We start from the raw sequence: 27,800 nt of genomic DNA, 5'->3' as shown, positions 1-27,800 counted from the left end.
ACAGCTGGATGTGTGCCCAGTTGGGATGTCAGGAATGTAGCCTGCAGCAGTGTTGACAACACATGGTCAGTCTGTTTCTTAGTGTTCATTCTGGGAGTTTTCCTCTTGTTAATCAGCCTGGTTTTCAGGAGTGTGTCAGCTGCCTGGTCAGAGGACTGCTTCCTTCTGGGGTTCACATAGTGTCATTTCAAACTGAGTAGGCTAGGAACTGAAATCTGAACTGGAAAAATAGAAGAATTTGACTTTAGATGAAAATTAACTGATTGAAATGCATATTGTGTGTATGTAGTCTTTTAGTTCATTGCCTTAATAATGTTTTTGTACCTATTCTGAACTTTTATGCCTCTGCGTGGCTGTGGCTCAGGAGGTGGAGCAGGTCACCTACTAATTGAAAGATTGGTGGTTCAATCCTTGGCTGCTACAGCCTGCATGCCAAATTATCCTTGGGCAAGATGCTGAACCCAGAGTTGCTCTCTGATGCGTTAATCGGAGTTTGAGTGTGTGTGAATGTTAGATAGGGGGAAGAAAAAAGGGGGCTTGTTTAAATATGGGTGAGTGAGGCATGTTGTAAAAAGATTTTTGAGTAGGTTGGGGGGGGTTGCATAAAAACTTAACCAAAATGAGAGAACCCTACTCTGGAAACGTAATGGAATTAAAGTGAACTGAAAACCAATAATAATAAAATGAAAAAAAACAAACGTGAAAAATACCAAAGTAGCCTGTCTGCACCAGTTACAGTGCTGGAGTATAACTCTTTTGTAGTCCCAGCACAAATTGAATGAAATTATAAAGGGTTTTGCACGACTGAACCAGTTCATCATAAACTGTCCACTTTTGGAGGGGAGCAAACTAGCATTCCCTGTAATGTGCAGAAGCTGATGATATTCTGTGTGTACTCTGAAAACTCATTAAGCTAAACTTGCCTGAGGAAAGACAAGTTAAAATACCTACCTGAGCATCTAACCAGCATTAGGACCTTTGCTTTAGCTTGCCCGGCTCAGTGTCTGCACTCCTCTCTGTGTGAGAGCTACACCCACACACGCACACACTGCGAGCTGCCTTTGAGCTACTTTTGTACACTTTCTCCGTGTGGTTGTTTGCTGTTGTCTGAAAACTGTATGCCCTCTAAAGTATACAGTGCTATTGCTGTTTAGCATTCTGTGCACTTCAAAGCTCCTCCATGTGACAGCAGAGCCCAGGGCTCATTCTCTCCTAATTGGAGGTTCATTAAGGACTTGGTGCGCCTCACGGGAACCCATTTCATTGCCAGAGGAGCCTGTCTTTATTCGGATTTGGGGGTGTTTACTTGCTGTGGCTGATCTAGGAAGTCATGGAGAAATATGAAAATGGGTTTTTAATTGAGATAAAGGCTGATGTGGCATGTGTGTGGTCCCCTAGTGTCATTGTCAGAGGGTATTAGCGCATGCACGGAGAGCTTAGACTGGCATGCAGTTGATGACAAAACACACCTGCTCCAGCTGCATCGGGGAGCCTGGGAACGAATGTGTCCTCCCCAGGGTTCAATTACAGGTGATCACTTAGAGGGTCAATGATATTTAAAGGGGTCAAGATACAACCCATAAAATCTCGAGAGGATTTCAGTATTAATGATTGTTTTTAATGCAGGATCATGCTCAAGATGAAGTGAACTTGCTGGTTATGTGAGGGTGGAGGATGGCGACAGTTTGACGAGGAGCAGACACAGAGTGTCCTTGTAATTCTGATCCTTTTGTCCAGGGCAGCCGCTGGGGGAGCAAGGGAATATGGACTGGTTTCATTAATCCTGCTGAAAGTGACATCTTCAAGGAGAATCACCCACGGGTGTGCTATTTATATGTGGAGTACTTTCAATCTAGTCTGTGTCTTCCTTATCTTTTAATTACAGCGGGTTGACACCACCATAATGGTTGATCGTGTAGGTGCCGACTGAACAGACTTTTGGTTTTATGAGTTAGGAATGGGGAAAAAAAAGAAAAGGTCTATTCCTCACGCTTCCATTGAGACAAATATAGGTCGGATCAGTTTGTCCTCATTAGAGAGCTCTTGCTTCTTTTGGTAGTGTGAGGTTGATGCTTTTAGGATCAGTTCACATCAATTCACCATCAAACTCATCTGTGCCAATTTCCATAGCCTAAGCTGACTGTGGATCAGTTTTCACCAGGAGTAAACAATGGGTTCTTAGCGCCGCATGACATTTTATGATGTCAGTTACAGGAGATGGAGACAGATTTGGCATTTGCTGGATACCTCGGGGCGAAGACTGTCGCTTAGCTTGTCAGATTGAGGACATACAGTATTTCCTGCATGTTTAAAGAAAAAATCCAGCACATTGTGTAGTTGTAGCAGTGCAGTACTCCTCACTGTTTTTGTGTGTGCATGTGTGGCATGTTTATTTATAATAGATTTTAGCCAGTACAGCGTGCTTTCTTGACACATCGCTAGCATTGCTCAGCGGCACACCTGAGGAGGACCAGCCTTTAACCTAGTAGCAATTTTTCAAAAGTGATATAAGCCTGCAGCTCCTGGGGTGTGAACCATGTTTTTCCTTGTCTACATCATATACACTGCAGAATATTCAGAGAAAGCCTTAGTGGTCTGATCTCTGCGACTGGCCAGTGATCGATGAGGACCTGCGATCCCACAGGAGTCATGGGAAAGACCGGTTTGTTTACTCTGCACTTTCTCCGGGGTCTCAGTGGCACTTTGATTTATACCATGCTGCTTTTCAACCATAGGCTTGTTATTTGGAGCCTGTCTGGGCCCTTACACTATAACCCATTTCATTCTTAAATATTCAATGCATTTTAATGCACAGAAGAAAATTGGCTCCAGATCTGACAGTCAGCTTGACCCTGAAATGGGAGCAAAGAGCAAAAGGGTGAAGCTGGAAAAGAAATCGGACATTTTGTTTAGAGAATAAGAAGTGAGCTGTGCCCTGAGAGGTTTTCCAGCCGGCCCCTTCCTCCTCCTCCTCCCCTCCTATTCATTCAACCTCTTCATCCCCTGCCTCAATAAATACAGTTTGCACCCTTCATAAGGGCCCAGAATTGACAGGCTCGAGCTGGAGGGATAGGAATGGACCTTTTCTGATGCTTTTCTATGAGACTGTAATGTATGCAAATCTCAGTTAAGACCTCCTGTGCCCTCATTAGACCTTTCTGGGGCTTAGGAAAGGGAGGGGTTAATTAAAACCCATCTCAGACAATGAATCTGTTGGTTGCTCTCAGAGTACCACTAGAAGGGTAATCAATACCTAAGCATATTATTATGATTTACAGAAAGTGTTTAACCATAGGTCTAAATCAATTTCCTGGGTCCAAAGAGGAAAGCGGTAAAGGGGAACAAACAGAAGCATAAGCCCTCTGGCTGGTGAGGAGAGGAAAAGGTCTTTTTTTGTAGGGTAGCTTCTTCTCACAGCAGACAAAGAATGCCGTCATATCTTTAGTACTGTTTAATTTTATTGTCACGGCAACTTATGAGAGTTAACAATGCAATGGGGGGAAGAAAAAATAAGCTTTTCATGAGGCTCGCAGAATGAAAAACAAACCAGTGTTAGTGCGCTGTAATAATAGAAAAACAGATTAGAAATAGATATCAGTTCTGCCTTAATTATTCACACGCTTCCTTTTCTTCTGTGGGAAATAATTGCTCCAGCAGCTCAAAACTGCTTGTGCCTAGGCAGGGCTTTGTGCTGGGCTATGGTTTATCATACCTGAAAGCCAACATTTGTGAGTCTGCTGTGTGCAGCACAGGGATGAAAGGGTCAAGGCGGAATGAGATTTGAGCGACAGCCGAGGGTCTTCAAAGATGGACGGGAATCAAGCCCGGTGTTGATCACAACAGAGGTTTCACTCCTGCCTGAGAAGCAGAGAGAGATCACCCAGAGGAGTCCTTTGACATCACATCAAGCAAAGGAAAGCTTGCCTACACGTTATGAAATTACAGCTGATGGATGTTCTGCAAGTACGGATAAAAGAAGTGCGAAGAAGGCATTTAAAGATTTTCTTTTTTTTCAATTTGCAGGTGCAGTGTGTAGCTGTGTAAACCTATTTACAATTCCTCTGAGAAATCGTTTTTTAATCCGCTTGTTAGCCAGCCTCAATCCTGGCTATCACTATGGGAGAGCAAATTAATAATCAGAAAGTACAAAGCAAAGAGTGCCAATTCATTTCTGCCAAATAATTAATTTTCTTCCTTCACTGAGACTGCAATTACAGCTGCCCCACAGATTGTTTTCATTTCAGTTTGTGCAGAATATGTAGATATGAGTCCTTACACAGTCCCCAGTAGGGCTGTTCCATATAACGACCGGATGACGATATAAAAACGTCTATCGTTTCATTTTATGCTATGGTTTGTTTCGTGGTGTCGCAAAATAAACAGTTTACGGCAATATCTTTTCATCGTTTTGATGGTCACTGTAGTGGTTATATTAATTTCTTAAAGTTCTTTCTCTTATATTTAATATAACCACACTAGGGATGGACAAGCGCCTGTTTTTATGCGTTGTCGTTAGCAACAACGATGGTAAAGCCATCGCATGTCCGCTTGTTTATTTTCCGCATAAACCTTTCACACTAAAGCTCAAGATCCTGTTGAGACTTTTCAAAATAAACTTACCCACGTGAAAGACTATGTGGAGTGCTTACTGTTGAGAAGCAAAAAAGAGCCGTCAGGTGCTAAAAAATAAACATTAGATTCAAACGTTAGAACAGGCTTTTCCCCGCAGCACCCTGTGTAATAAATACTCACAAAGAAAACGGCGGCTGTTACAACTTATGTCTAAAATGTATCGTTTCATGCATCAGTTAAAACACTTGACTCCAGGTACACAACGCCCAGCTGGAAACACTTCACTCAAGTCGAGCTGCCCGAGATTCACAGAATTTACAGAAAATGTTAAAGTTTTGTGATTTATATTGTTATCGGATGATAAATGTCTTATATCGAGATATGAGATTTTGGTCATATCGCACAGCCCTAGTCCCTAGCTCACAAAGGCTGAGGGAGAAATCTTTTCATCTGCAGCTTGAAAGGTTAAACATTTGCTTCAGCGAGGGCACGCTGCATTTTTAGGTGTACTGGGACATGGATTTTTAGACACCCCACCCCACATACACACTGTCGCCCCAGTGTAGTCTGCTAATGCAGGAGAGGTGTTCTTCATTAACCAGGAGTGCTTCTAGGATGGGTCTTCATCAAGCAAAGTGTGTTTGTGTCAGATGGAGGGGTGGCTGATGGGAGCACAAGGCCTCTCATTACATTAAGAAGAAGAAGAAGTTCCATAGCAAAGGCCATCTCTTGTCGGCTAATGAACATGGAACCCCTGTCAGGACTCATTTCCTTAAAATGCTTCAGAGATGGACGTCCCCTCCAGTCGCACTAACATAGGGTTGCCATTTTTCCGGAGACAGGAGGAGCTGACAGACGGCTAAGTTTGAGAGCACGCTAAAATGAGATGTGTCAGATAGGTTGACATTGTGCTGCCTAATCTCGTAGTTGCTTGGGGATTTCCAGGACTATAGCTGGGGACAATGCACCTAAAGGGATAATATGAGGATTTTCATCTGAAATTGGACCAAATCAGCTGACAGGCGTGCGTGTGTGTGCTGTGTGTTTGACTGACAGAACTCATTAAGAATGTGAGCAGGTTCTGGCAGAGCATCCTTTTCTTGGCAGTTTCAGCGTAATGCTTATCCAGGGTGCAGGAAAGTGGGGAATACTGTGAGCATTTGGCAGGAGTCATTAAGTGGCACGTTTTATGTTGTGTTTAATGTCTTTTCTTTTAGGGGCAGGGAGAGGCTTCAGCACGGGGGACAACCATGGAGGGGGACTGTCTCAGCTGCATCAAGTACCTCATGTTTGTCTTCAATTTCCTCATCTTTGTGAGTATTTTTTTTTTTTCATCTCTTTCTCAAAGACACTTAATCTGGCCGTCTCTGAAGTTTGTGTCAATCTAATGATTTAAGAAGGGCTTCTGCGTGCTCCCTGCCTGACTGACTAATGGAGCCACATTTGCATTTCATTAGATGAGGCAATCTTGATTCTATCAAATTCTCTTTTGATTAAATTTTAGTGTGCTGACACACATCTGAGGCACATTGTGCCATGTGGAGTTTGTGACTGGCACCTGAGTTTATCGGTCTTGATCAGACAATCAAGGGTAATCCTGTTAGTCTGAAGCCGTAAAGCGGGGGAGGGTCAGAGTAAGAAGGTTTGTCTCTTTTCCTGCTTTATTAAGCACAACCAAACCATTTAGTCTCTGTTTAGATGAGGTTGCTCAAGGCTGGGGTAATAATGCAACCAGCAGAGCAAAGAATGAACTTGACTGTCGGCATCACTGTAACAACTACTTTTCACAGCTTTCTTTTTATTATTATTATTTTTTTAAGTGTGTCTATCTAAGGCCGTTTCACACTCGTGTAACTCAGCAGCATTTCTTTTAAAGCCCAGTGCCTTGAAAATGGCTGCTTCTTCTCCTCGTACCACAGAGTGGCTATCATTTGCACAAACCCCAGGTGACAGGAAGAAGGGGATTGGGGTAAAAATGTTGGAAGCTCAGATCTATTCCCCCTGACTCAATATCTTCTTTTCTTAATCACATGAGTCACCCCACAGTGGCTGCAGAGAGGATTTTATTAAAGGGAGGATGGGAAAGGATGGAAGCTCATTGCATTTCTTTAGCAGGTGGGGAGGCTGGGAGGAGTAGTTCAAGGGGGTAGATTTATCCACCCTTACCCCCACTGAGGTACTGTGGCTCTGTAGATACCCAGCCTTTTATTTTAGCTTTACCTCCAACCTCTGTGGTATTTGCATAGCTAACAGTGGAGAAAAAAAGTCACCGTATGACCTCTGGTTGAATCTTTTGAGTTGCTGGGGATACAAAGCTACTATATCTTCTGAATTGTCGATTTCTATTTTGTCTAAGTAATGTACTCTTTGCCTTTTGTCGTTATCAGCTGGGGGGCTCTTTCCTCCTTGGAGTGGGAGTGTGGGTACTGGTGGACCCCACAGGGTTCAGGGAAATCGTAGCAACCAACCCCCTGCTATTCACCGGTGTCTACATCATCCTTGGTATGGGAGGCATGCTCTTTCTCCTCGGCTTCCTGGGCTGCTGTGGAGCCATCCGTGAAAACAAGTGTCTGCTCCTCTTTGTGAGTTGGCTGACAAAGTCGAAACATAGCTGTGTTACCACTCGCTCGTGTGTGTGTGTGTGTTGATTATTCTCTCTGTCAGTCTTGAAACAGAAAGCCAAAAGAGCAAAATGCTTTTGTATGCTGTCTTTGTGCTGAGTGAAGTGAGCACCACCAAAATGCGATTTTTCACTTTCCTTTCTTTTTCTTTTTTAAACACATGAACATGCACTTTTTTGTCTTCACTCTCATCTACCTTGTCATACTCTTTCTGACCCTTTCCTTTTTCCTTTTGTCTTACTGCAGTTCTTCATGCTCATCCTCCTGATCTTCTTAGCAGAGCTGGCTGCTGCCATCCTAGCCTTCATATTCCGGGAGCATGTAAGTTTCTTAAAAAGTTCACCCCACCTTTGATCACAAGTCTGCAGTTGGGCTGAGTGTCAAAACGCAAGGGCTCAGATTCTTACTTTTTGTACTTCCGGACCTGACAGCTGCTAATTTAAATCATGATTCTGAAAATTTCTTTTGACGGTGTTCAGGTATTGCACAAGTGTTTGTATTTATAGCATTGCATTCCTATAACAATGTTGTGCTTGTGATGCACAGTTAAAAATTGGGATCAAATTCTATTCAGCAACCAGAGATGCACTCTAATTCTCCATGTCAAAACCTGTTTGGTACATTACTCATTAGGCGTGTGACCACAAAGATTTGGCCTAATCTAGCCTCAAGTCTGTAGCCCCAAACACATATGAGGAGAAGATTGCTGGTGAGCTCACTTCTTTGTAACTCCACACCACTAGATTTTGCCGTAGCACCACCAGATTTCCCTGAGAAGACTTTAATGTGTTAAGTTAGCGCAGTCCCCTAATATAAATGACACTCAGCCCAACCCAGAATTCAGTGAAATCATTCGAAGTAACCGATGTTATCTGTGTGACGCTAACACGTGCGCCTTCGCTTTAGCTGACCAGAGAGTACTTCACCAAAGAGCTGAAGAAACATTATCAGGGCTACAATAACAGCGACGTCTTCACCTCCACATGGAACGCCATCATGACTACAGTAAGACCACCGCACACATGGCAGAGAGCTGACGTAATGCAGCTTTTACCGACTCACCCTTTCCACCAAACAGTCTGTGGAAACGTTAAGGTTAACAGCCAGGGCTATATTTTATAGATAAATCCGAGACATTTAGGTCAATATTCATGCTGGATTGCAGCACGCACACAGTGGACCACAGGCCAGTGCGCAAATGGGCGCTTAACAATAAGGGCTTCTTCTTCTTCTCCTTCCTCTCAGTTTGACTGCTGTGGGGTGAACAGCCCAGAGGATTTTAAGGAAAGCATGTTCAGGATGATGAACCAAAATCATGTGGTGCCAGAAGCCTGCTGCCAGCGTGCCGCTCAGACTGCCGAGTCAGCCTATACCAGCCAGGAGCAGTGCTTATCGGGCAATATGATGTTCCGTAATAATAAGGTAACTTTTCACATCCACCATGTCAAGACCTCTCTCTCTCTCTCTCTCTCTCTCGCTCTCTCTCTCGCTCTCTCTTTCTCTCTCTCACTTTCACTTCCTTCTTCTAAACCTCCTCAAGGCTTAATTAGAGCTGAAGACGGTTGAGGGGTGACATCCAGGGACTAGCTGACTCCTCCATGGCTGATTAGTGCTTTTCTGTGTTTTGGGTGTCACAGAAGACCATCTTACTGTGTGGTAGAGCACAGAGACAACAGCGCTATGTATGTGTGTGGATGTGTGCGTGTGTTTTGTGTGAGATATATACACACACACACACGTGCATGCCCACATCCCTGCTCACATGGCTTCCATGTGCACAAAGGAAGCCTTGAGTGTAATTACAGTGAAAGCTGATAGGAAGAGCTTTTTTACTGCAGTCTCCACCTGTTGTTTTTCAGCCCATTAGAACAATGAGAGATATCCACCGTGTGTGCCTCGCTCTGTTCATTCACACAAAGAGCTCTCATTAAAAGCCAGTGAGGCTGGAGGCCCTCCTTCCCACTCATTCAGTCAGGCCTTTGTTCAGACTCTCACTCAGTTGAAGCTGTGATGTTACTTTAATTGTCTCTGTAATTCTGCAAGTTTATAGCCTATTGATTCTCTGCTGAGTGTCACGTCTTTGTGTCCACAGGGTTGTTACTCTGCAGTAGTTGACTACTTCGAATTGTACATCTATGTGGCTGGAGCCCTGGCCATAGTGGTGCTAACCATTGAGGTATGAGCAAGTTTTAAAATATGCAACTTTTTTTTTTTTTTTTTTTTTTTGCCTCCAGTGTATTCTGAATATTCATTTTAGAAAATTTGCAAGGCTGCTTTAACCCAAGGCTATTTGCCTGAATATGCCAGTGTTATGCTTTTTGAATAGCAACATCGCCACCTTGTGCTAAAATTCAGTATCACAGAACATAGTGGTTTTTAAAATGAGGTGAATATTGGACAGTACAGTGTATTTATTTCTATTAACAATTTGGGAGGGAGGGATTTTCTGTATGTGTGCTCATTATTTCTTTTTCTTTCCCTCTTTCCTCAGCTTTTTGCCATGGTTTTTGCAATGTGTCTCTTCAGGGGAATCCAGTAGAGCTGCTCCATCCACGAACTTCTTTTTTTTTTCTCTAAAAAACAAAAAGGGAATTCAGGAGAAAAGAAGAAAAAAAAAAAGGACATTTGTAAATTTTGTGGATCTCTTTTTCTATTGGCTAATTGGTAGAAAAACAAACTCTTGTACTTCACAGCTGGACTTTTGAGGTACTGGGTGATTAAAAAAATATACAAACACACACACAGACATAGAGAGACACACATTGCATTGAGACTAGACTAGAGAGAAAACTGATGTTTAAAAAAAGAAAAAAAGAAAAAAAAGATTTGTGTGGAAAGGGTAATTTGTGGACCAGGTCTTGAGCAGATTGGGTGTAAAGTGGACCGGGGATGAGGACCAGGTGAAGCCTGAGCAGAAGGCACTGCACTGACTTTTGGATGAAGAATATTTATATTAAGTAAAGTTGGCTTGACTGTAAAAATGAAAAATGTGTTTCTTGTAAACTCTGGCTGTTATCCTTTCCCCTTTCATACTGTATAATGTAATAACCTCCCTTCCTCCACATGCCTTTTTTTACAGCCACACTTCTTCAATGCTGTATTATATAAGCTCTGTTTATTTGTGTGTGTGTGTGTGTGTGTGTGTGTGTGTGTGTGTGTGTGTGCGTGTGTGTGTGCGAGTGTGTATGAGTGTGCGTGTATATACTGAATGCTCTTTATGAATGTGTATGAGCCTATTTGTATGCATGTGAGCTTGTGGCTCTCCGTGATCTCTCCCAAGCTTCAAAGCCAACTACTCTAATTCTTTTTTTCCTGTTTGTATGGTGATGTTTTATTGCATTAGTGGTTATATGTGGTTCTTGGTGGTGAAATGTGTATGCCTTTGTATTAGATTCTTGAAAAGTAAGTTACATAAATGGCATTTTACCTGACCCTTCCCGTGTGTTTTCTCAAGCTGGTTGCACAATTTCACACCATTTTCGTTTTCTTTTTTTAAATGAAAGCTCGACCCCGTTTATAAAGACACTGGTAAGTAATGATATTGCATCACAGGATAATTAAAAACAAGTGTTTGTTAAAAGATTATTGCTTATCAAGTCTAGATCACTAACTAGCTTAACTTTTAAGAGCTTATGTCACATTTATGATCATTTATAGGATACATGTGACTGTTACACATTTCCCACATGAAATTATTCTTCTGTGCTACTGAAGTCTGGAAACAAAGAAGGGGTTTTATTTGCTGAATAGCCAAACCATAAGAAAATGCCATTAGCCTTTAGTGTCCATATATATTTATATGACTCCGGGTGTAGCTTTTGTAACGAAATCAATCTCAACCATATTGCTGGAGTGCATTGATTTTATTTGCAAAAAAAAGTAAAGGTATTGATTAGAAATGCCTGTGGACATTGATCTATTGCAGCAGCCTCAGAAAATGGCAGAAGAATACATCAAAGGAAAAAAAGGGGAGGCATGCAATGCAACAAAAAAGCATGGTAGGGATGAAAATGAAACCCTTCATTTGTGGAATTTGCATTAGTATTCAGAGCAAAGAAACCGATGGAAATTGAAAAGACACAAAACTTTTTAACATGGGTAAAAATGAAGGTTAGTTCCTACATACATGAATTTTCACTTGTTTTGCCATCCTATTTTTTATTTTTTATTTTTTTATTTTTTTAAATGTGGTCTTTTTTTCATCTTTTTTACTGCATACCTTTTTGCATACTCCCTCCAAACAGCGTGCATGACAAAGCCTACTAAAAACCCAAGTATGGCTTTGTTTGACATTTAGTAACAAATCCACATTTTCAGCAAAATGTAGCCATTTGGAGGGGAAAACACAAGATCATAGCAACTGGTAAGTGATATCCAAAGAGAAGCAAAAATGTTTATTCTGTAACATAAATATTATTTTTAGAGTAGTGCTTGCAACCTCATTCCTGCTGTGTGTTGCTTGTTAGCTTGCTATAGTGTTTGAGGGTTGTGCTACTAACAGTTAATCTTTCTATTTGCATATGCAAGCAAACCGATTGTGCAAAGTACATAGGCTGTATTTTGTGGCTTGTAAATGCTGGTTCCCACAGACTTTGTGCAGAAGACAGATGGCGCTGAGAGAATCCTGAATTTATGGAAGAATTCTGTAACAGCAATTTAATGTTGAAGTCAACTTGAAAGGGTTCACATTGTAGAACATTTCTGAGAGGTGGACATAACTTAATCGTTTGAAAAGCGAGGTGATGCCTGTAAAGTCTTCAGTCTCTCTTACAGCCAGCAGAGGGCGACGCCTCTGGTTACAACAAGAAATCTCTGGGAAAACAACCCTTTGGCTCCTTTGATTGATGATCTCAGTATTTATTTATTTATTTATTAACCTTTATTTAACCAGGAAGATCCCATTGAGATTAAAAACCTCTTTTTCAAGGGAGACCTGGCCAAGATAGGCAGCAGCAGATGTCTCACAGTTACAGAAATTACTCAAACACAGGCAGCAACAACACACATGCAACAATAAGTGAAAGAATACAAATAAAATAAAAATAAAATTCAAATAAAATAAAAAGTCAGTTAAAATGACAATCAATCTAATTGAAACAGTTGCATGTTATGGACTTGGCCTCAAGGATTCGTAGTTTAGATTTAAAATCACTTAATGAAATGAATTCAGTCATTTTCCATTCCTTCTGCAGTTTGTTCCAGGCCGAGGGTGCTAAATGGACAAAAGCTCTTTTACCAAGTTCAGTTCGGGCAAATGGAACAGAAAGCAACAAGTAACCATGCGGACGAAGAGAATACCGACCAGCATGTTTCATTACAAGCAGGGAACATATATAAGAAGGCAGCAACCCAAGTATCGCCTTATATATAAAACTGTATAAATGAGAGTTCCTCCGACTTACCAAAGCAGGCCATCCTACCTGAGAGTATAACTCACAGTGGTGAGTCTGAAATTTACAGTTAGTGATGAACCTCAGAGAAGCATGATACACAGAATCAACCATTCGAAGACATTGAGCAGAAGCATTCATATATAGAATATCACCATAATCCAGCACAGGCAAGAATGTTGCAGCAACAAGCCGCTTCTTTGTATTAAAAGAGAAACAACTTATTTTGAAAATAAAATCTCAGTTTTAACTTCAGGTTTTTCACAAGATTCTCTACATGTGGTTTGAAGGTAAGCGAGTCATCAATTAAGATTCCCAGATATTTATAGGTGTGAACCAACTCTATTTTATTACCTTCAAGAGTGGTTACTGATGGGATTGTTTGGGCTCGTCTCCTTGATTTAGAAAACAACATGAGCTTTGTTTTGTCTGCATTGAGAACAAGTTTAAGCTGATGTAATGAGTGCTGGACAGCAGAAAAGGCTTTCTGCAAGGAGTCGATGGCTTGGACAAGAGTTGAACCACAGCTGTAAATAACTGTATCATCAGCATAGAAGTGCAAGTTTGCATCTGGCACATGTAGACTAAGATTGTTTACGTAAATGATAAATAGAAGGGGACCTAATACAGAACCCTGTGGCACTCCGCTGTGCACTGTAACAAAGTCAGAACATAGACCGTCAGATTTAATGCACTGAGTCCTGTTACTGAGGTAGTTTGAGAACCATGCCACTGCTCTCTCAGAGAGTCCTGACTGGAAGAGTCTAAGTTTTAAAATACAATGATCAACAGTGTCAAATGCTTTTGACAAATCAATAAAAAGGGATGCACAGTGTTGTTTTTTATCAAGTGCAATAGTAATATCATTTACCACTCTAATTGCAGCTGTGATAGTACTGTGATTCTTCCTAAAGCCTGATTGATATTCAGATAAAATGGCATTGATGTGCAAAAACTCCTTTAACTGCTCACACACAAGAGCTTCAAGAACTTTGGCCAGCACAGATAGATTAGATATTGGTCTGTAATTAGTTAACACTGCTGGGTCGCCCCCTTTTAATAGAGGAACAACAAAAGCTGATTTCCATACTGAGGGAATTTTATTCGTATCCAGTGTGAGGTTGAAAAGTGTTGTGAGAGGCTCTGCTACAAAATCAGCTGCCAGTTTCAAGAAGTAAGGATCTAGTAAGTCTGGCCCTGGAGATTTTCTAGGATCTAACAGTTTAAGAGCTTTACAGACCTCCTGCACAGAGAAAGGAACAAAGTTAAATGGCTGACCAGTGTACACCGAAAGGTTTGTGCCAGATTTTACAGAGACTGGGTTCAGAGAGTCAAACAAAGAGCCAGAAGATATAAAGTGCTTGTTAAAACAATTCATAATCTCCTTCCTATCATAAACAGGAACAGAATCCTTAAAAACATAGGTGGGTAGAGCGTGGGAGCTTTTACTCACTGAAAGAGACTTAATGATTTTCCAGAACTTCTGTGGATTATTTAGGTTCTCAGTGGTGACAGACAGATAATATTCTGTTTTAGTAAACGCGTTCCTGATGAGTTATGGGTTAGCTTCATGTTTTATTGACTACAGCAGAATGTTTAGTTTATGAATTAGCCCCCACCCCTCCCCTAGAGTTAAAAAGGTCAAAAAGCAGGTTTTGTTTTCAGGGAGCCTTTATCTCCTAACAAGCTGCTACAGCACGAATGTACAGTGTCTCTCAGATTCACCCCTTGCTCTTTACCTCCACTGTCAAAAAAGGTAAAGAGTTCTTTGCATGTTTAAATCTGTCTGTCTTCTTAAATGCCCACACTGAATCTGTCTTTTGTCTAACAAGTAGTCGAATTTCAAGCTTCAGCTCAACAGTTGCACCAACCTTTTGTGGTTCTTGGCTCTGTTGATGTCACTTAGAATTCTTCTCCATCTAAAATAAAAAAAAATTAACCAGGCTTCAGCTCCTCAGCTGTCATGATGACAGCAGAAAACCTTTTACTGAAACCAAACAAAGAACAAAATAAGGAGGTACAAAGAAATGGCACCCTCTGTCAATTCTCAGGTTTTACATATCAGGAGATAATAGAGTACACAGCGTGTGATAGCAATAGAGCTAACTATCTTAGGAAGAAGGCCAGGAAGGAACCGCTTTTTTTAAACCCCTTTAACCCCCCACTCATACGCTATAATAACTTGAACTGATAACACTCTGATGATCATAGGAGAGATGCAGTATAAAATTTGTTGCACCTAACAAAATGACTATTCTATTCTGTTTGTAGATAATGAAAAAGTCCTTAGCAGGTCTTGAAATTAGGTAAATACAACTTGAGATGAAACAAATGACACATCACATCATGTCATATAGTTATTTAAACATAACTCTGGTGTTTTGAAGCCATTCTGCTGTAGATTTTCTGATGTGGTTGGGATAGTTATCCCGTTCTTTGGTTCACAGAGGAGTTCAGAGACCGCAAAACAAGCACAAATCAAGCACCCTGCACCATCGTGCTTGACAGTTGGCACAAAGTATTTGTGCCGATTTGCTTTTGATTTTTATCAAACACAGCACTGTGCATCTTGGTCAAACATCTCCACTTTGGTCTCGTATGTCAACTAAGATATGATTTATTTCCTTTTTGGGATTTTATTACCACCACACCTGAATGCTGCAGATCAGCAAATGGTTCAAATTTCAGCTTTTACAGAGATGTTCACACTTCCTGGTGATGATGCATACAATTAGCAGAACCCAGCTGCTACTCACCCTCTTAATTCCTATAGACGCAGCAGGATTGTAGTTATTACATGCTGCTTTTGAATGCCGGTGTAGGTTTTGCTAAATAAATAGTATAATATGTCATATGTTGTTGTTTAACTGAGACTGATTTTCTTAATAAAAGGTTAGATTTGCCAAACATGAAGAAAATCAGTATTTGCTTTACTTTAAACGATTGGATTAACCTCAACATAACACAGCTGCCTACAGTCATCTACTGCAGGCATCCTACAGTATATATGTGACAATATAGCATACTTTATAACTGGATTTAGCAACTAAAGCAAAATGAACCGATGCTATATCATCCATACTTTAATACTTTAAATCATCCTCACTAATCTGTGCTTGGGATTCCCCAGGGCAAGACGGGAATGCCACACACAGACTGTATATCCAGTGTGATTACGATTATCTGCGTGATGTGAGGTTTTTTTGCTTTTTTGCTTTTTTTAAGAAAAAATGGATGACCAACATTAGGTTTGTCATTCGTCTTTGTCATTTGGCTAGTTTTACAGCAAAAATGAATATATAGCAGCTCATAATATTATAGTCATGTTAATGGTACAGTGGGTTACTGCAGCACTCACTTACTTTAGTTCTAAATGAGGCATCGTATCATTTTACATGCCAATCAGAGCATGTTGAAAAGTACTCTAATTTTTAACCTGGTTTGTTATTCAGTCTTATTATACAATCTATCATTTCTAATTGTATGTATAATTTGTGTTCATCCTTTCTTTATAAACCATTTACACTGTTCACAGTCTCTCAAAAACTCAACCCGACCCAACATATGATCACAATTTTCCTAATGACCCTATTAAGAGTGCACTTTTACACATGCATGAATAATTGTTAAGCTCAAGGTGTACCAAACAATGACCAGCTGACTTCTTTTAGTTTCGCTGCCTCATTACCATATACTGGAGCTCATTACTGCCACCTCAAATAAAAGAAGAATGTACAGCTTCGTTTCTTGTTCCAGAAATGCCAAAGGCATTAAAAAATGGTCCCAAACAGTAACCATCGGTGTTAAGTGAATTGTTGCCAAACTGAATCAGTCCAAGTTCAATTATTAGAGCTCACCGGGATGTTATTTTGGAGGTTTTGGAAACCGCAGCATTATTATTCACTCTGCAGTATTTAAGGAATTTAATGTATGTGTTGCTTTCAAGCCAGACTTTCTTGTCATTTTGAAAGTACTCTTGATCAATAGTTCTCTGAGCTTTCTGAAAGTTTCTTAGGGCATTGGCTGCTTTTTCACTCATTTTCAGTCCATTTCTTGTAACTGAACATTATCAGAGAAATGACTGATAAATTATTCAAGCAAAAGGGAACCAAACCCAAGGAATAGATACTTTTTAAAAAATTAACAAAGAACCCATTTGTATTTGCACTTTGGGGCACTTTTTTTTTTTACTTACCACTTGTTACAAAAATGCCAAATGTATTTAGCTGAAAGGGTGATTACCTCACACACGTCAGCAGGTTGTGCTGAGAGAAGAAGAGCTTTTAATTAATAATTGTTCCAACTCCATTTGTGTCTTATGTCCATTTATTTTTGCACGTGTTCCAATAAATTCACTTTTACGCATCACTGTAGATGTTAAATTAGTTGTGAATAACGCCAATTTATTTAAAATTGTGGTTATTTTAAGGCAGCAGGGACTTAATTCACCACATGAGGGCAGTAGCATTCCTACTCCTGCTCCATGCACTTCTCTTGAGGCTACATTTTCTTCTTTAAGCATGAACAAGAAGGGTCTTTTGTGTAGCGAGTGTTTTAACGTCGATCCCAGAGTGTAAATCTGTCATCTTTAATGTCTATAGATTAGGTTGTTTTGTATTTTAAAATGGCATAAAGGATCGCCACAAAACGCAGCATCGCCAGTGGATGTGTTAAAGTGTAACATTTCATCAGATCTGTAAACAGTGAAAAACCTCTCAAGAGGCCTGATTGTTTTAATCCTGCAAACATGACATGACTGTGAAGCAAATTTAAACAATGTGGTGCTTTAAGCACGTTTTGCATTTGACCTTCTGTTAATGACTTAAGCACCAGTAGCAGTTTGTGTATGCTTGTGCCCCCTCCACTCCCTTTGCTGTCATTTGAAATGTTCGGATCTGCTCAGGATCTCAGCAGTGAAGCCTTACAGGTGTTCAGCAGCGCTTCCCCATCATGGGTGTTTACTCTCTGCAGCACGCTCGGGTCACATCGTTATATGTTAATGAGGCTCCAAAAAGCACTGCACAAAGTCGCGGGAGACAGTGTACTGTGACATTTATTGTGATATCCTTCTGCTGTTCTGCCTCTGGGATATCATAGCTCGACACACATTTGGACCCATGAAATCAAACTAAAACCAGCTGAAATTCAAAATCTGGCATCTTCGATCTCCATTTGAGAGTTCTTTCATACAAGGGAAGAACACCAAAAGAAACATTTTTGCTTTGAGTTAGTGAAATGAATTGACAGTTTGTGGTTTTAAGAAAAAACTGCTTTCAGTGTGTGATTATTTTCCATATTAATTGGTGCTGCCAGAACTTTTGGATTTTCTAATAGAAGAACAAAACCCTGTAAGGCATTATTTGAGAATACGCCTTTGTTCTCCAGTTATGAGTTACTGGGGTTGGATTTGAAGTCCATTCATTACTGATTAAGAACCTAAAAGGTCTTAAAATATTGTTAGAGTTATTTATTATTATTTGTTTATTTATTCGGTTTGTTATAGTAAAGGGTCATCTTAAAGGATTGATGTCGTAGCAGTTACCTCTTTGCTCGAGTGTATGTTTGCACCGCCGCATATCTTCTTTCCTCATAAAAATTCCTACCGGGAAGGAGAGCGAAGGAGTGAAGGATGGGGGTGAGGTGAGGCCGAGGGGTTCCATGTTCAGTTTGTTTTAGCCCTCTGTTTGGAGAGGAAACTTTCATTGCTTGGTGATTTATGGGTGGTTAGCTTCCCAGTGGAATCAGAGAGTCGTTTTCCTGCATGTAATAACCCACTCTTTAACATAAAACTTGGGTTTCTCTTTTGTGTTTTGCTGATCCAGTGTGAAAGGTGTTACATCCGGTGCAGAGCTGAAGTGCTCAACAAGAAGCCCTTGAGGACCGTTTAGCAGAAACTATACCACGGGAGATGATTCACATCTATCCACAAAAACCCTCATAGAAATGTAAGGATCTAGGAAATGCATATGACAGCATAATAGCTTCGGTAATGCTCTAGGTCCCTGTGCAGTGTTGTGGTATAGCACATCAGAACTGTCCCACAGAAACAGCAGTTTTGGACTTGACCAGGCCGCACTTGTGACGCACAATGCGGTGCCTACGGCCCAACATGAAACAGGAAGTAAGCGAGAAAGGCCGGGAAATTAGTCTACGGGGATGAGTTGCTTCTCAGGCCAAGCATCACCACTGGCTTGAGAGATCTGTGACTCACTTGTGGAGCATGTGTTTTCAGTCCGTGGGACAGATGACTACAAATAGATGGCCCCAGCAAACCCATGTGAGAGGACCGCAAAGTGTTCTATGGTTACAAATGAGAAAAATAAAGTTTAGTGGCCGGCCATGAATCTGGTGATAGTGAGTGCTGGAGCCTCCTTGGGATTAGTATCATTGTCGGGGGTTTTTTGTTTGTTTTATTTTTGTTTCACTGTTTGTCTTGTGTTTCTGCGTTCCAAAGTTTCCACACAACGTGAGGCTAATGCAGCGCTTGGCAGCTTTTGCGTCGGCCTCTTGGCTTTCGCTGCTGAGCCATCATCTCTGCCTGTCAATCACATCCAGAGTGACACAGCGCACATGAGTCCTCGAGAGGTCAATTGTTGTGTATGTCTGACCTTTGAGCCCTGCAGCAGGAGGGATCCATGTGCAAATGCACTGAACAAAACTGAGCTTGAGCGCGTAATAAATCAGAAGAACGCTTTACTATCCCCATATACACAGGATTCATAATTGGAAGCATATTGCTGAGCGGAGAGACGAAAGGCTGCTCCAGAGCGAAGACGTAGAGGGGTTAAAAACACAGGCTGATAGCAAACTTGAAGGGTGTTGGGGTGGAACTTGCAGTCAGGCTTTCAGTATGTTGACTCAGGCAGAGTAAAAAACTACAGCAATCACCACAGTGAGTCATTCATGGCTACAGCATGCCAGCTCACAGTCGAAGCATGTTTTATCCGTCGTATTATTCATGTTCTACAACACGTGTCTAGTAAATGCAAAAAGCTGCTGTTATAAACCCAACCAGGCTGTTCTTCCAATGTAATGCTTCTGCAAATATGCACTTTTATTCTTGTGTCTTAACAGTCCCTATAACAGTACATGAGTGCTGGTTTAACCCACTAACCCAGTTTTTTTACATTGATGCTGTTCATCTTTTTTAGCCTGCCCAAACCTACACCCACGTGCCAGTACCACTTTAAATCCTTTGCCTCTATATTTATGTTAGCATGTCAAAAAGCCACACTAGACATTTCCACACTGTAATAAACTAGATTTTATTAGTGAGAGCCAGTGAAGGATGGGAACTGCAGCCAGGCCATCTCCATGGTTACAGACCACAGAGATGGCTGTCAAGCAGCTTCTGACCGTGGCGTGTTTCGTGGCCACCATCAGCTGATGGCTGAAGACAACCCAGCGCATGTGTACTGTGCTTTCCTTTCCAAGTATGCTTGCTCTCACCTGGGCCTTCGTTTAGGCTTTCAATCGGGAGTTTTGTTTTTTCGAGTTGGCAAAGTAGCCCTGCGACAGACTGGCAACTTGTCCAGGGTCTACCCCGCCTCTCACCTGTGACGGCAGCCATGACCCTGAATTGGATAAGCGGAAGTTGGCAAATTTGTTGCTGCTATTGCACAAATAAACCTTGGAAGAACATGTGAATGGAAATTTAACTTTATTATTATTTAATAGTAAATAGTAAATAAAGTTATTATTTACTGTCTTTCATGATGATTACTTCCTATATTCACCAAAGTTTTCATGACAACATTCAAATTTTGGTTTGAGAAAGATTGTTGTGTTGCATACCTACAAAAGACTGTGTGTTGTTGCTGGACATGTGGAGATGAGAAAATGCAGCAAAGAGAGACTCTGCCAAGGTTAAGTTCACAGGAGAGCCTTTTCTGTATCTTCTGAGGGTCTTTTTGTCAAATTATATTGTTTCTTTGTAGCCTGGCAGTGACTGTTAGCAGGACTAATTGTGGCCCATTAGTTGGGAATCTCCATTTTTGACAATAATCCCACTTGAGTACTAAGTGCTGAGTTTGTCCCGTGTCCCTCCCCTAACCTTTGCCTCCCTTACACCATATTTGCCAGAGGTCTCTTCCTGTTAAAAGGAAGTTTTTCCTTACCACTCTTGCCAAGAGCTTGCTCATAGGGAGTTGTCTGATTGTTGGAGTTTTCTCTCTATTATTGTAGGATAAAGCACCTTGAGGCACCGTTGTTTTGATTTGTACATATACATATATGTATATATGTATATGTATATATATATATATATATATGTATATGTGTATATATATATATATATATATATATATATATATATATATATGTGTGTGTACAGAGATGGGCAGTAACGCGTCTGATTACTTTTTTCAAGTAACGAGTAAAGTAAGGGATTACTATTGCAAAAACGGTAATTAGATTACCGTTACTTTCCCGTAGGAACGCTGCGTTACTGCGTTACTAAAACCGTGATTTTTTGCGAGAATGTCTCACGACAGTGACGTAAGCGAGTGCGCCGTTAGTGACAACAGCTGTGTGCAGATCAACAATGGATCACATATCAATTGTGGGAGAGAGTATGAGCGTGCAGCGTTTAAAGCGTGGAAGTACTGACCTTACTTTGAGTTTGATTCCATAAAAAGTGACAAAAACATTAGCGTCCATCGTGCGTGGGAAGAAAATTTCTTTTTACAGCGAAAAAACCCCCCTAAACTTCCGAGCAAGCACCGAGTGCGCTACGACTTAATGGGAAATTCACAGAGAAACTCGCGGATTCTTCAACTGACCGCGGCACACCTGCACCAGGGTAAACCTCCGCCTACCCCCAGTCCTGCTTTACAGGTGAAAATAGAGCAACAGGACCGCTGAGTCTTTGACTTTATTTATTTCCTGCTGTGTTTTACTTGCATCTATTTGAAAGAGTGAGTGTAAACACAAAAAATATTTTATTTTATGTGCTGGAATGTGCAGAGAATAGGTTTAAATGTTAAACTAATTTATTCAAGTCAGAGAATGTTGCATATAATTAAATTTTTGCTTGATGCATAAAGTTAAAAGATTAAAACTGATAAAACAAGTTAAAAAAAGAGACTTTTCCATTTGATTACATTTTGTATGATGGATTATGTAGAAAAAGTAGAATTGGACTGAAAGATCTATCGCTTTATGTATGTATGTATGTATATATATATATATATATATAGATAGATAGATAATTTAATTGAAATTAATTAAGTCAACAAGGAGAATAATACTTGGTTTAGATCCTTTGAAAAAGTTCAACACTTTTTCTTTCTTGCAGACAGTAACAGTAAGTAGAAAACACATGTGCCCGTCAGGTATAACTGCTGTAAATGCAAATTTACAACACTGCAGATGTTCTGTATGAGCATGAAAAGACATGAAACTGATCTCAATGATAGTTCAGTTAAAGGTAATAGCAAAAGCTGGCTCATAGCCAAAGACCCCATTAGAAGGAGCCCAGGGAAGGCAGGTATATATGCTTCACCCGCTCGCCTCTCTAATCTCAGCTGTGAGCCATATCCTCCTGCAACATTTATCTCCTACTGCAAACACAATAACCTGTGACATGTCATGCTCTTGTGCAGACACAACACATTTTGGGCCCCAGTGATTTCTGTTTTTGTGAGGCAAAATTTTCATTGGATACTACAGCAAGTCACAAAATGTATTCTAGGCAGTATCATCGCATTTCTCGATCACGCTCTTTGTCAGTTTTCCTTCTTTAGTTGTAGAGCCTACTTAAAAACAGATGTCAGTTCTCTTAGATCATTCATTATTTATCCTCTTGAGGATTAGTTTCTTATGTGTGTCAAAAATTATAAATCTGAGTTATTTACTGGGATGTTTTGCTGGACATTTATCTTCTGCTGCCTACTCCCCCGCACTGATGTACAGCCACAACAGGGGACTGCTGCTGCTTATACTTCCCATAGGGCAGAATCAACAAATCAGCTTCTTTAGATTAACAATGACAACTCCTTATTTGAGCGCGGTATCCTTTGGTTTCAGAGCAGTGAACATGACTGGTGTGAATTCGCATGTCTAAGCCTGTTAGGAGTGAGGCCTTTTACTGGAGAGCTTGCACGTCTTTTTGCTTCGGCTACAGTCCTTTACAGTTTGCAGGTCTCTTCATTGGCCCAAAAATGTGTGCAGAAATTTGATTTACAGTGCAAGCAGCAGCTTTCTTTTCAAACCAAGGGATCATTTAACACTGCAAGTGCCAGCTCTAAAATATGACCTATAAGAAATCTTTGCTGAAAGCTGATATAAGCACTCATTTACAGCCTTAGCCTGGCTAACGATGGCCCTTAATGAGCAGCTCAGGCATCTACTTGTTTATTAGGGCAGACTGACTGACAGGTCAACTGATGGAAAAATAAAGTACTGAATGAGGAATTGGATCTGTCCCCTCTTTGCCACATCAGCGGGGCCCTAATGTAGTGGGGTGAACTTTGAAGTGCCCTAATGGTCTTCATGGTCCTTTAACCATGCAGGCTTCTATTAGGGGTGTCAGTGGAGCCTGGCTGGAGCAGCGTGACCTATTAGGTTTAACGAGTGCTGCTAAGGGCACAGTAGGCTGCTCTTCTTCCTCTCTGTAAGTGTTTATTTATCTCGTCTAGCTGTGTTTTGGACTGAAGCAAAGTGCAAAGGCAGCGGCAATGTCTCTTACGCTCACAGTCCATTTTATTCTGTGGGTCTTTCTCTTTTTAATAGGGCTGTGTGATTAATGGTCAGTTAACAAGGATGAATTATGTTGTATTTTCCATATTCTTGCAGTGGAAAAACACTGAAATTGTTCTGATCTACAGACTTACTTTGTTTAAAAAGTATTAAAACATCAGAATCACACAACTACCAAGTTAATTGGAGAAAGTTTGTGATTGGCTTTAAGATTTACTTTAGAGCTGGGTGTCAAAGACAAGATAAGAAGGTAAAAAGGTACTGAAAAGCATGGTAACACTAGAGTTTGCTGTCCTTTTGTGTAGTGCTATTGTAAGAACACTATGAGGCTTCCTAATGCTGTTTGTAGTTTGATCAGGTTGTCTTCTAATCTTAGGGTCCATCCCAGGCATTTCCAACTTGACCAAGTGACTTTGGAAAACACCAGATGGCAGGCCAGAGGCTTGGATGGCAGCTCTGCCACCAATAGTGTGTGAGTGAATGGGTGAATGAGAAGCACATTGTAAAGCACTTTGTAGAACTGCTAAGGTTAAGAGGTGCCTCATAAGTGCAGACCATTTAGAATTTTAAAGAGCACTTTCTAGTCTAAGTAAACTTTACTTATTACGTTGTTCTGAAAAATCTGTATGCTTTGTCTGAAATGTGCAAGCCTGCAATGAAGCCGTTTTTCTCGTATTCACGATTGCCAGTTCCTCTGCTAGACATGGAAGCTTTATTGGGTGACAGCAGGCGTCTCATGAGTTCTGCCATTGTAACGTGATCGAAGTGCTCCAGTAAACTGTTGCGGCGCAGTGGAAAAGTTAGCATTTGTTTCTGGGAGCAAACAGAAATGGATGTGCCTCAGTGCAATGTTTTTTTCTTCTTTTTTTCCAGGCCAAAGACCAAAGCAGTGGCATGATGTGAATTGCCACAGGTTTTCTATAATTGTTTTTATTCTTTTTTTCCTGGCCATGCTTTCTCTTCCTCTTACATGAGAGTTGTTCTAAGTGGTTGCTCCTTCTCTGAAGGATTTTCAGAACAAAGGGTAATAACGGGGGGATTGATTACACACAGAGATTTTGCAGTGTAGGAAAGATATTTTGGAGCATTTATAAGAAAAGATTTCCTGAACACTGTCTTGTCTCATGACTTGTAAAGCAAAAACAAAGAACATCTGTGTGAAAAGAGGTTCTATATTTTCTTACATCTCAGTTTATTCTAGCTCTGGCTACAGCTAGATTGACCACCTGTAGGTATTTAAAGCACATTCAAACTATTAGGCTTAACTTTCAGTCTAATGGCTTAGGCAGAGCATCCCATCTGGACGCTGTTGATGCGAGAAAAAGGATGGAATCGGATATCAACCCCAAGAACACAGAAAGACAGAAAGACACACATCCACACTCGCACACACACATCACTAAAAATGTTAATTATTTCATTTTTAGAGGCACCTATTGTATTTTTCTATTTATGTTAATAAATGCGTGTAATTTTATGTTCAGTTCAGTTACATTTTTTTCTTGTATCACCATAAGAGCTATTTATGTTGCAAGATAAAGAAACGACCCTACAATTTTAGTGAGAGATCCACAACAATTACATGATCCCATGTGAACAACAATTTACTAATAGCGGGGAGGAAGAACTCCCTTTTAACAGGAAGAGACCTCCGGCAGAACCCTGCTCAGGGAGGAGCAGCTATGTGTCGTGACTGGTTTGGGAATGAGGAGAAAGAGAAGAGATACAGAAGACAGAATGTTTATGCATTCAAATGGAAATATGTTGATGTTTTTGAGATTTGAGGTAACTATTATGAGGTCTGATCGTTCAGAACTTTTTATGTAAGGAGACACATTTTAAACGGATTCTGAATTTAACAAGAAACCAACAAAGATGATTTCTCTCTGTATGGAAGAAATATGATCTACTCTTAACTAGCTGACCATAGATAAACAGTTAAACAATAGGTTCTACTGTCAGTGCTTTTTTTGCATATACTGTATGAAAAGTTCGTAGGTCACTGTTGTGATCATGCAGTACACTGCTGAGTGTTTTTAGAGTCTGAAAATTTTACTTTTCTCTTTATTGTGCTACTGCTGAAAACATAAAACATTGCACAACATTATTTCTTATTGTTTATTCAAGAAATGTTTTCAGCTGCTCCCAAATTCACAAGGGACAAAAACACCAAGTAGCTCCAAAAGTTATAACTATAGAGCCACTACTTTTGGTTTTTCAATGTGTCGGTTTAATAATTGTTTACAAGTCGCTGTCCATCTATCCGTTAAATACAATCCTACAGCCAGCATTCACTCACCCAAAGAAACAGCCCAAATAAACCAAACTCCTTCTCTTTCAGAAAATGATTGTGGTGGACATGAGTTAAATTTCTTAACCTTTCAAAGAAAGAAAAACAAAACTATTTGCACTCATTCTACCACTGGAGATCAATTTATTTCAAAATCATTTAGAAACCATCATTAACAAACACAGCGAGTTACTTCTGTACAAAAATACAGCACATGAGCAGCGCTAAATATGGACGGGCTTCGTTTTTTTTCTCTTTTTTTAGTTTTTCTTAGTTTCTCCTGGGACAAAACCAAAACCACGTAGTCTCTGGCTTTATTAAAGGAAGCGTCCCAGTGGAATAGGCAAAAATAATGATTAAAAAAAAACTCGGACAATCTAAGTGCAATAACTTATTGCACTGGCACAATCATACATGGAAATATTTGATTAATATACAAAAAAACGCTTAAAGCCATAAACAAAATGTGAACAAGTTTTCAGCCTTTCTTCCATGGCTACTTTTCAAAATAACAAAGAACATAATTTTACATTTCTCGGCAATATTAAGGTAATACTTCATTGGCTTATCTCTTGTGGTCCATTATTTGACAAATAAGCAAAACAAATGTACAAGCAAATGAACAATATTATTTATATTGTTCATATTCACACAATATGACATTACAACCATGGATTTCAATTGCTTTATTTCAGTAGTATCAACACGGACGGAGCTGCAGAGGAGTGGAGCACTGAGGGAGTACCGGCAACGCAAGGTCAACTTGACAAAGTAAGGATTGAGCCACACATTTCTAATCTTAGAGGTCCTTGTCTTTTACTTTGCTGAGGTTTGAGTACCCTCTGCAGGGAATATATAAAGAGAATACAGACATCATCATCTGGTCCTCCTTAAATGGTCTTTCCTTGCACACACAAAGGTAAACGTTAACATTTTTGATGTTTTGAACGGAAAACATGGTTGTACATGCTAGTGCATGTGAGTCCCTCTCTTTGGGACGTCTTCATAAAGAGACCAGAATGACACTAAAAATGAAAAGACAATGTAGAGGCTGAGCAATCAGCATTTTTCCCAAGAAGCAAATAAGTATTTTATCCATCTTTTTCTGTGCAGTCACATCATTTCAGATTATCTGAATCCTGTTGTTTTGCTCTCTTTTGCTTGTGCTTGTTTCCATCGCACTGTACACACAGTGAGACAGAGAGCAGAGGAGTAGTAAATGGACAGTTCTTATGTAGCACGTTTGCTTGTATCAGTCCTAGGCTTGTATTAAGCCTAGCTCAAGACTAAAAGAAAACGTTGATAAGGATCCCCGCTGAAAAACGTTTTAGTCCAGGACTAGAATTATTCCAAGTCCAGGAAACTAAACCTTGAAGATTAAGACCAGTAAGCAACCACTAAGAGGACAGAGCCATGCAAGGTGTGGGCCTGTCACTGAGATTAAACTGGGTTTGCTGTCTTGCCCAGAGAGGAGAATCAAACTGCTAACCCTCCACTTCATTGTCAAATTATTCTACCACCTCAGCCGCAGCAGAACGGAAAAGGAGAACGGCAACACAAACTTTCATCACCACGGTGGGCTCATGATCAGCTGACTTAAAGCACATGGCTACCATGCAATAAGTTTCACAATGCAGACGTCAGCCAATTATCATGACTGGATTTTGGTGTTTTTGGCTGTCATGTAAAATACCTTCCTAACTGTAACTGAAATATGAAATGAGGGAGGTGAGCAGTGGCCAGCGGGCCCTTTTGTTTTGGTTTGAGATGCTGACGCAACATTTAGTAGTTGAATAGACAAGTATCACCATTAAAAGAGGGTTTTTTATATTGCTGAAATCTCAGATGTGACTGCAGCAGTGGGTCACAGTAACTCAACCACTATAATCATATACACTTGATCAATGAAGTCATTTGTCAAGCAAAAGCACCAAACAAACTGTTGAATTGATGTTTAACTTTATCTTATGTTACCATAAACTGAATATCTTTGGGTTTTGGGCAGCGAGACATTTTAAGACGTCACACTGGGTTTCTTGCCATCATCCACGCAGGAGGAAAGAAAACCGATATGTAGCCCAGCATGCGTCATAGAGAGATCAGCCAAAAAGCTAATGAAGCCTGTCTCTAGCCTCGGCCTGGAGCCCAGCTCTGGTGACAAGCTTATTCCGGCGGGGTAACACACACACAGATACCCCTACAATCACTGGACATGCTCACCACATTCCT

At 40.5% G+C, this 27,800-nt stretch overlaps 1 protein-coding gene across 1 annotated transcript in view; it reads left to right on the top strand.

Annotated features, from left to right (window-relative positions):
- The window catches only part of LOC113026666 (tetraspanin-18), a 35,908-nt gene extending 25,284 nt beyond the window's left edge, over nucleotides 1-10,624 (top strand). Inside the window, exons 3-9 of the mRNA XM_026175699.1 lie at nucleotides 5,790-5,885; nucleotides 6,960-7,154; nucleotides 7,440-7,514; nucleotides 8,100-8,198; nucleotides 8,439-8,615; nucleotides 9,286-9,369; nucleotides 9,685-10,624. Coding sequence (XP_026031484.1) covers nucleotides 5,790-5,885; nucleotides 6,960-7,154; nucleotides 7,440-7,514; nucleotides 8,100-8,198; nucleotides 8,439-8,615; nucleotides 9,286-9,369; nucleotides 9,685-9,732 — 774 coding nt within the window. The 3' untranslated portion in view covers nucleotides 9,733-10,624. The remainder of the gene's footprint in view (nucleotides 1-5,789; nucleotides 5,886-6,959; nucleotides 7,155-7,439; nucleotides 7,515-8,099; nucleotides 8,199-8,438; nucleotides 8,616-9,285; nucleotides 9,370-9,684) is intronic.
- Nucleotides 10,625-27,800: the final 17,176 nt, after the last annotated feature.

The sequence above is a fragment of the Astatotilapia calliptera genome, chromosome 7 (assembly GCF_900246225.1).
Source record: "Astatotilapia calliptera chromosome 7, fAstCal1.2, whole genome shotgun sequence".
Taxonomy (NCBI): domain Eukaryota; kingdom Metazoa; phylum Chordata; class Actinopteri; order Cichliformes; family Cichlidae; genus Astatotilapia; species Astatotilapia calliptera.
This window is presented reverse-complemented; position numbering and strand designations above follow the sequence as displayed.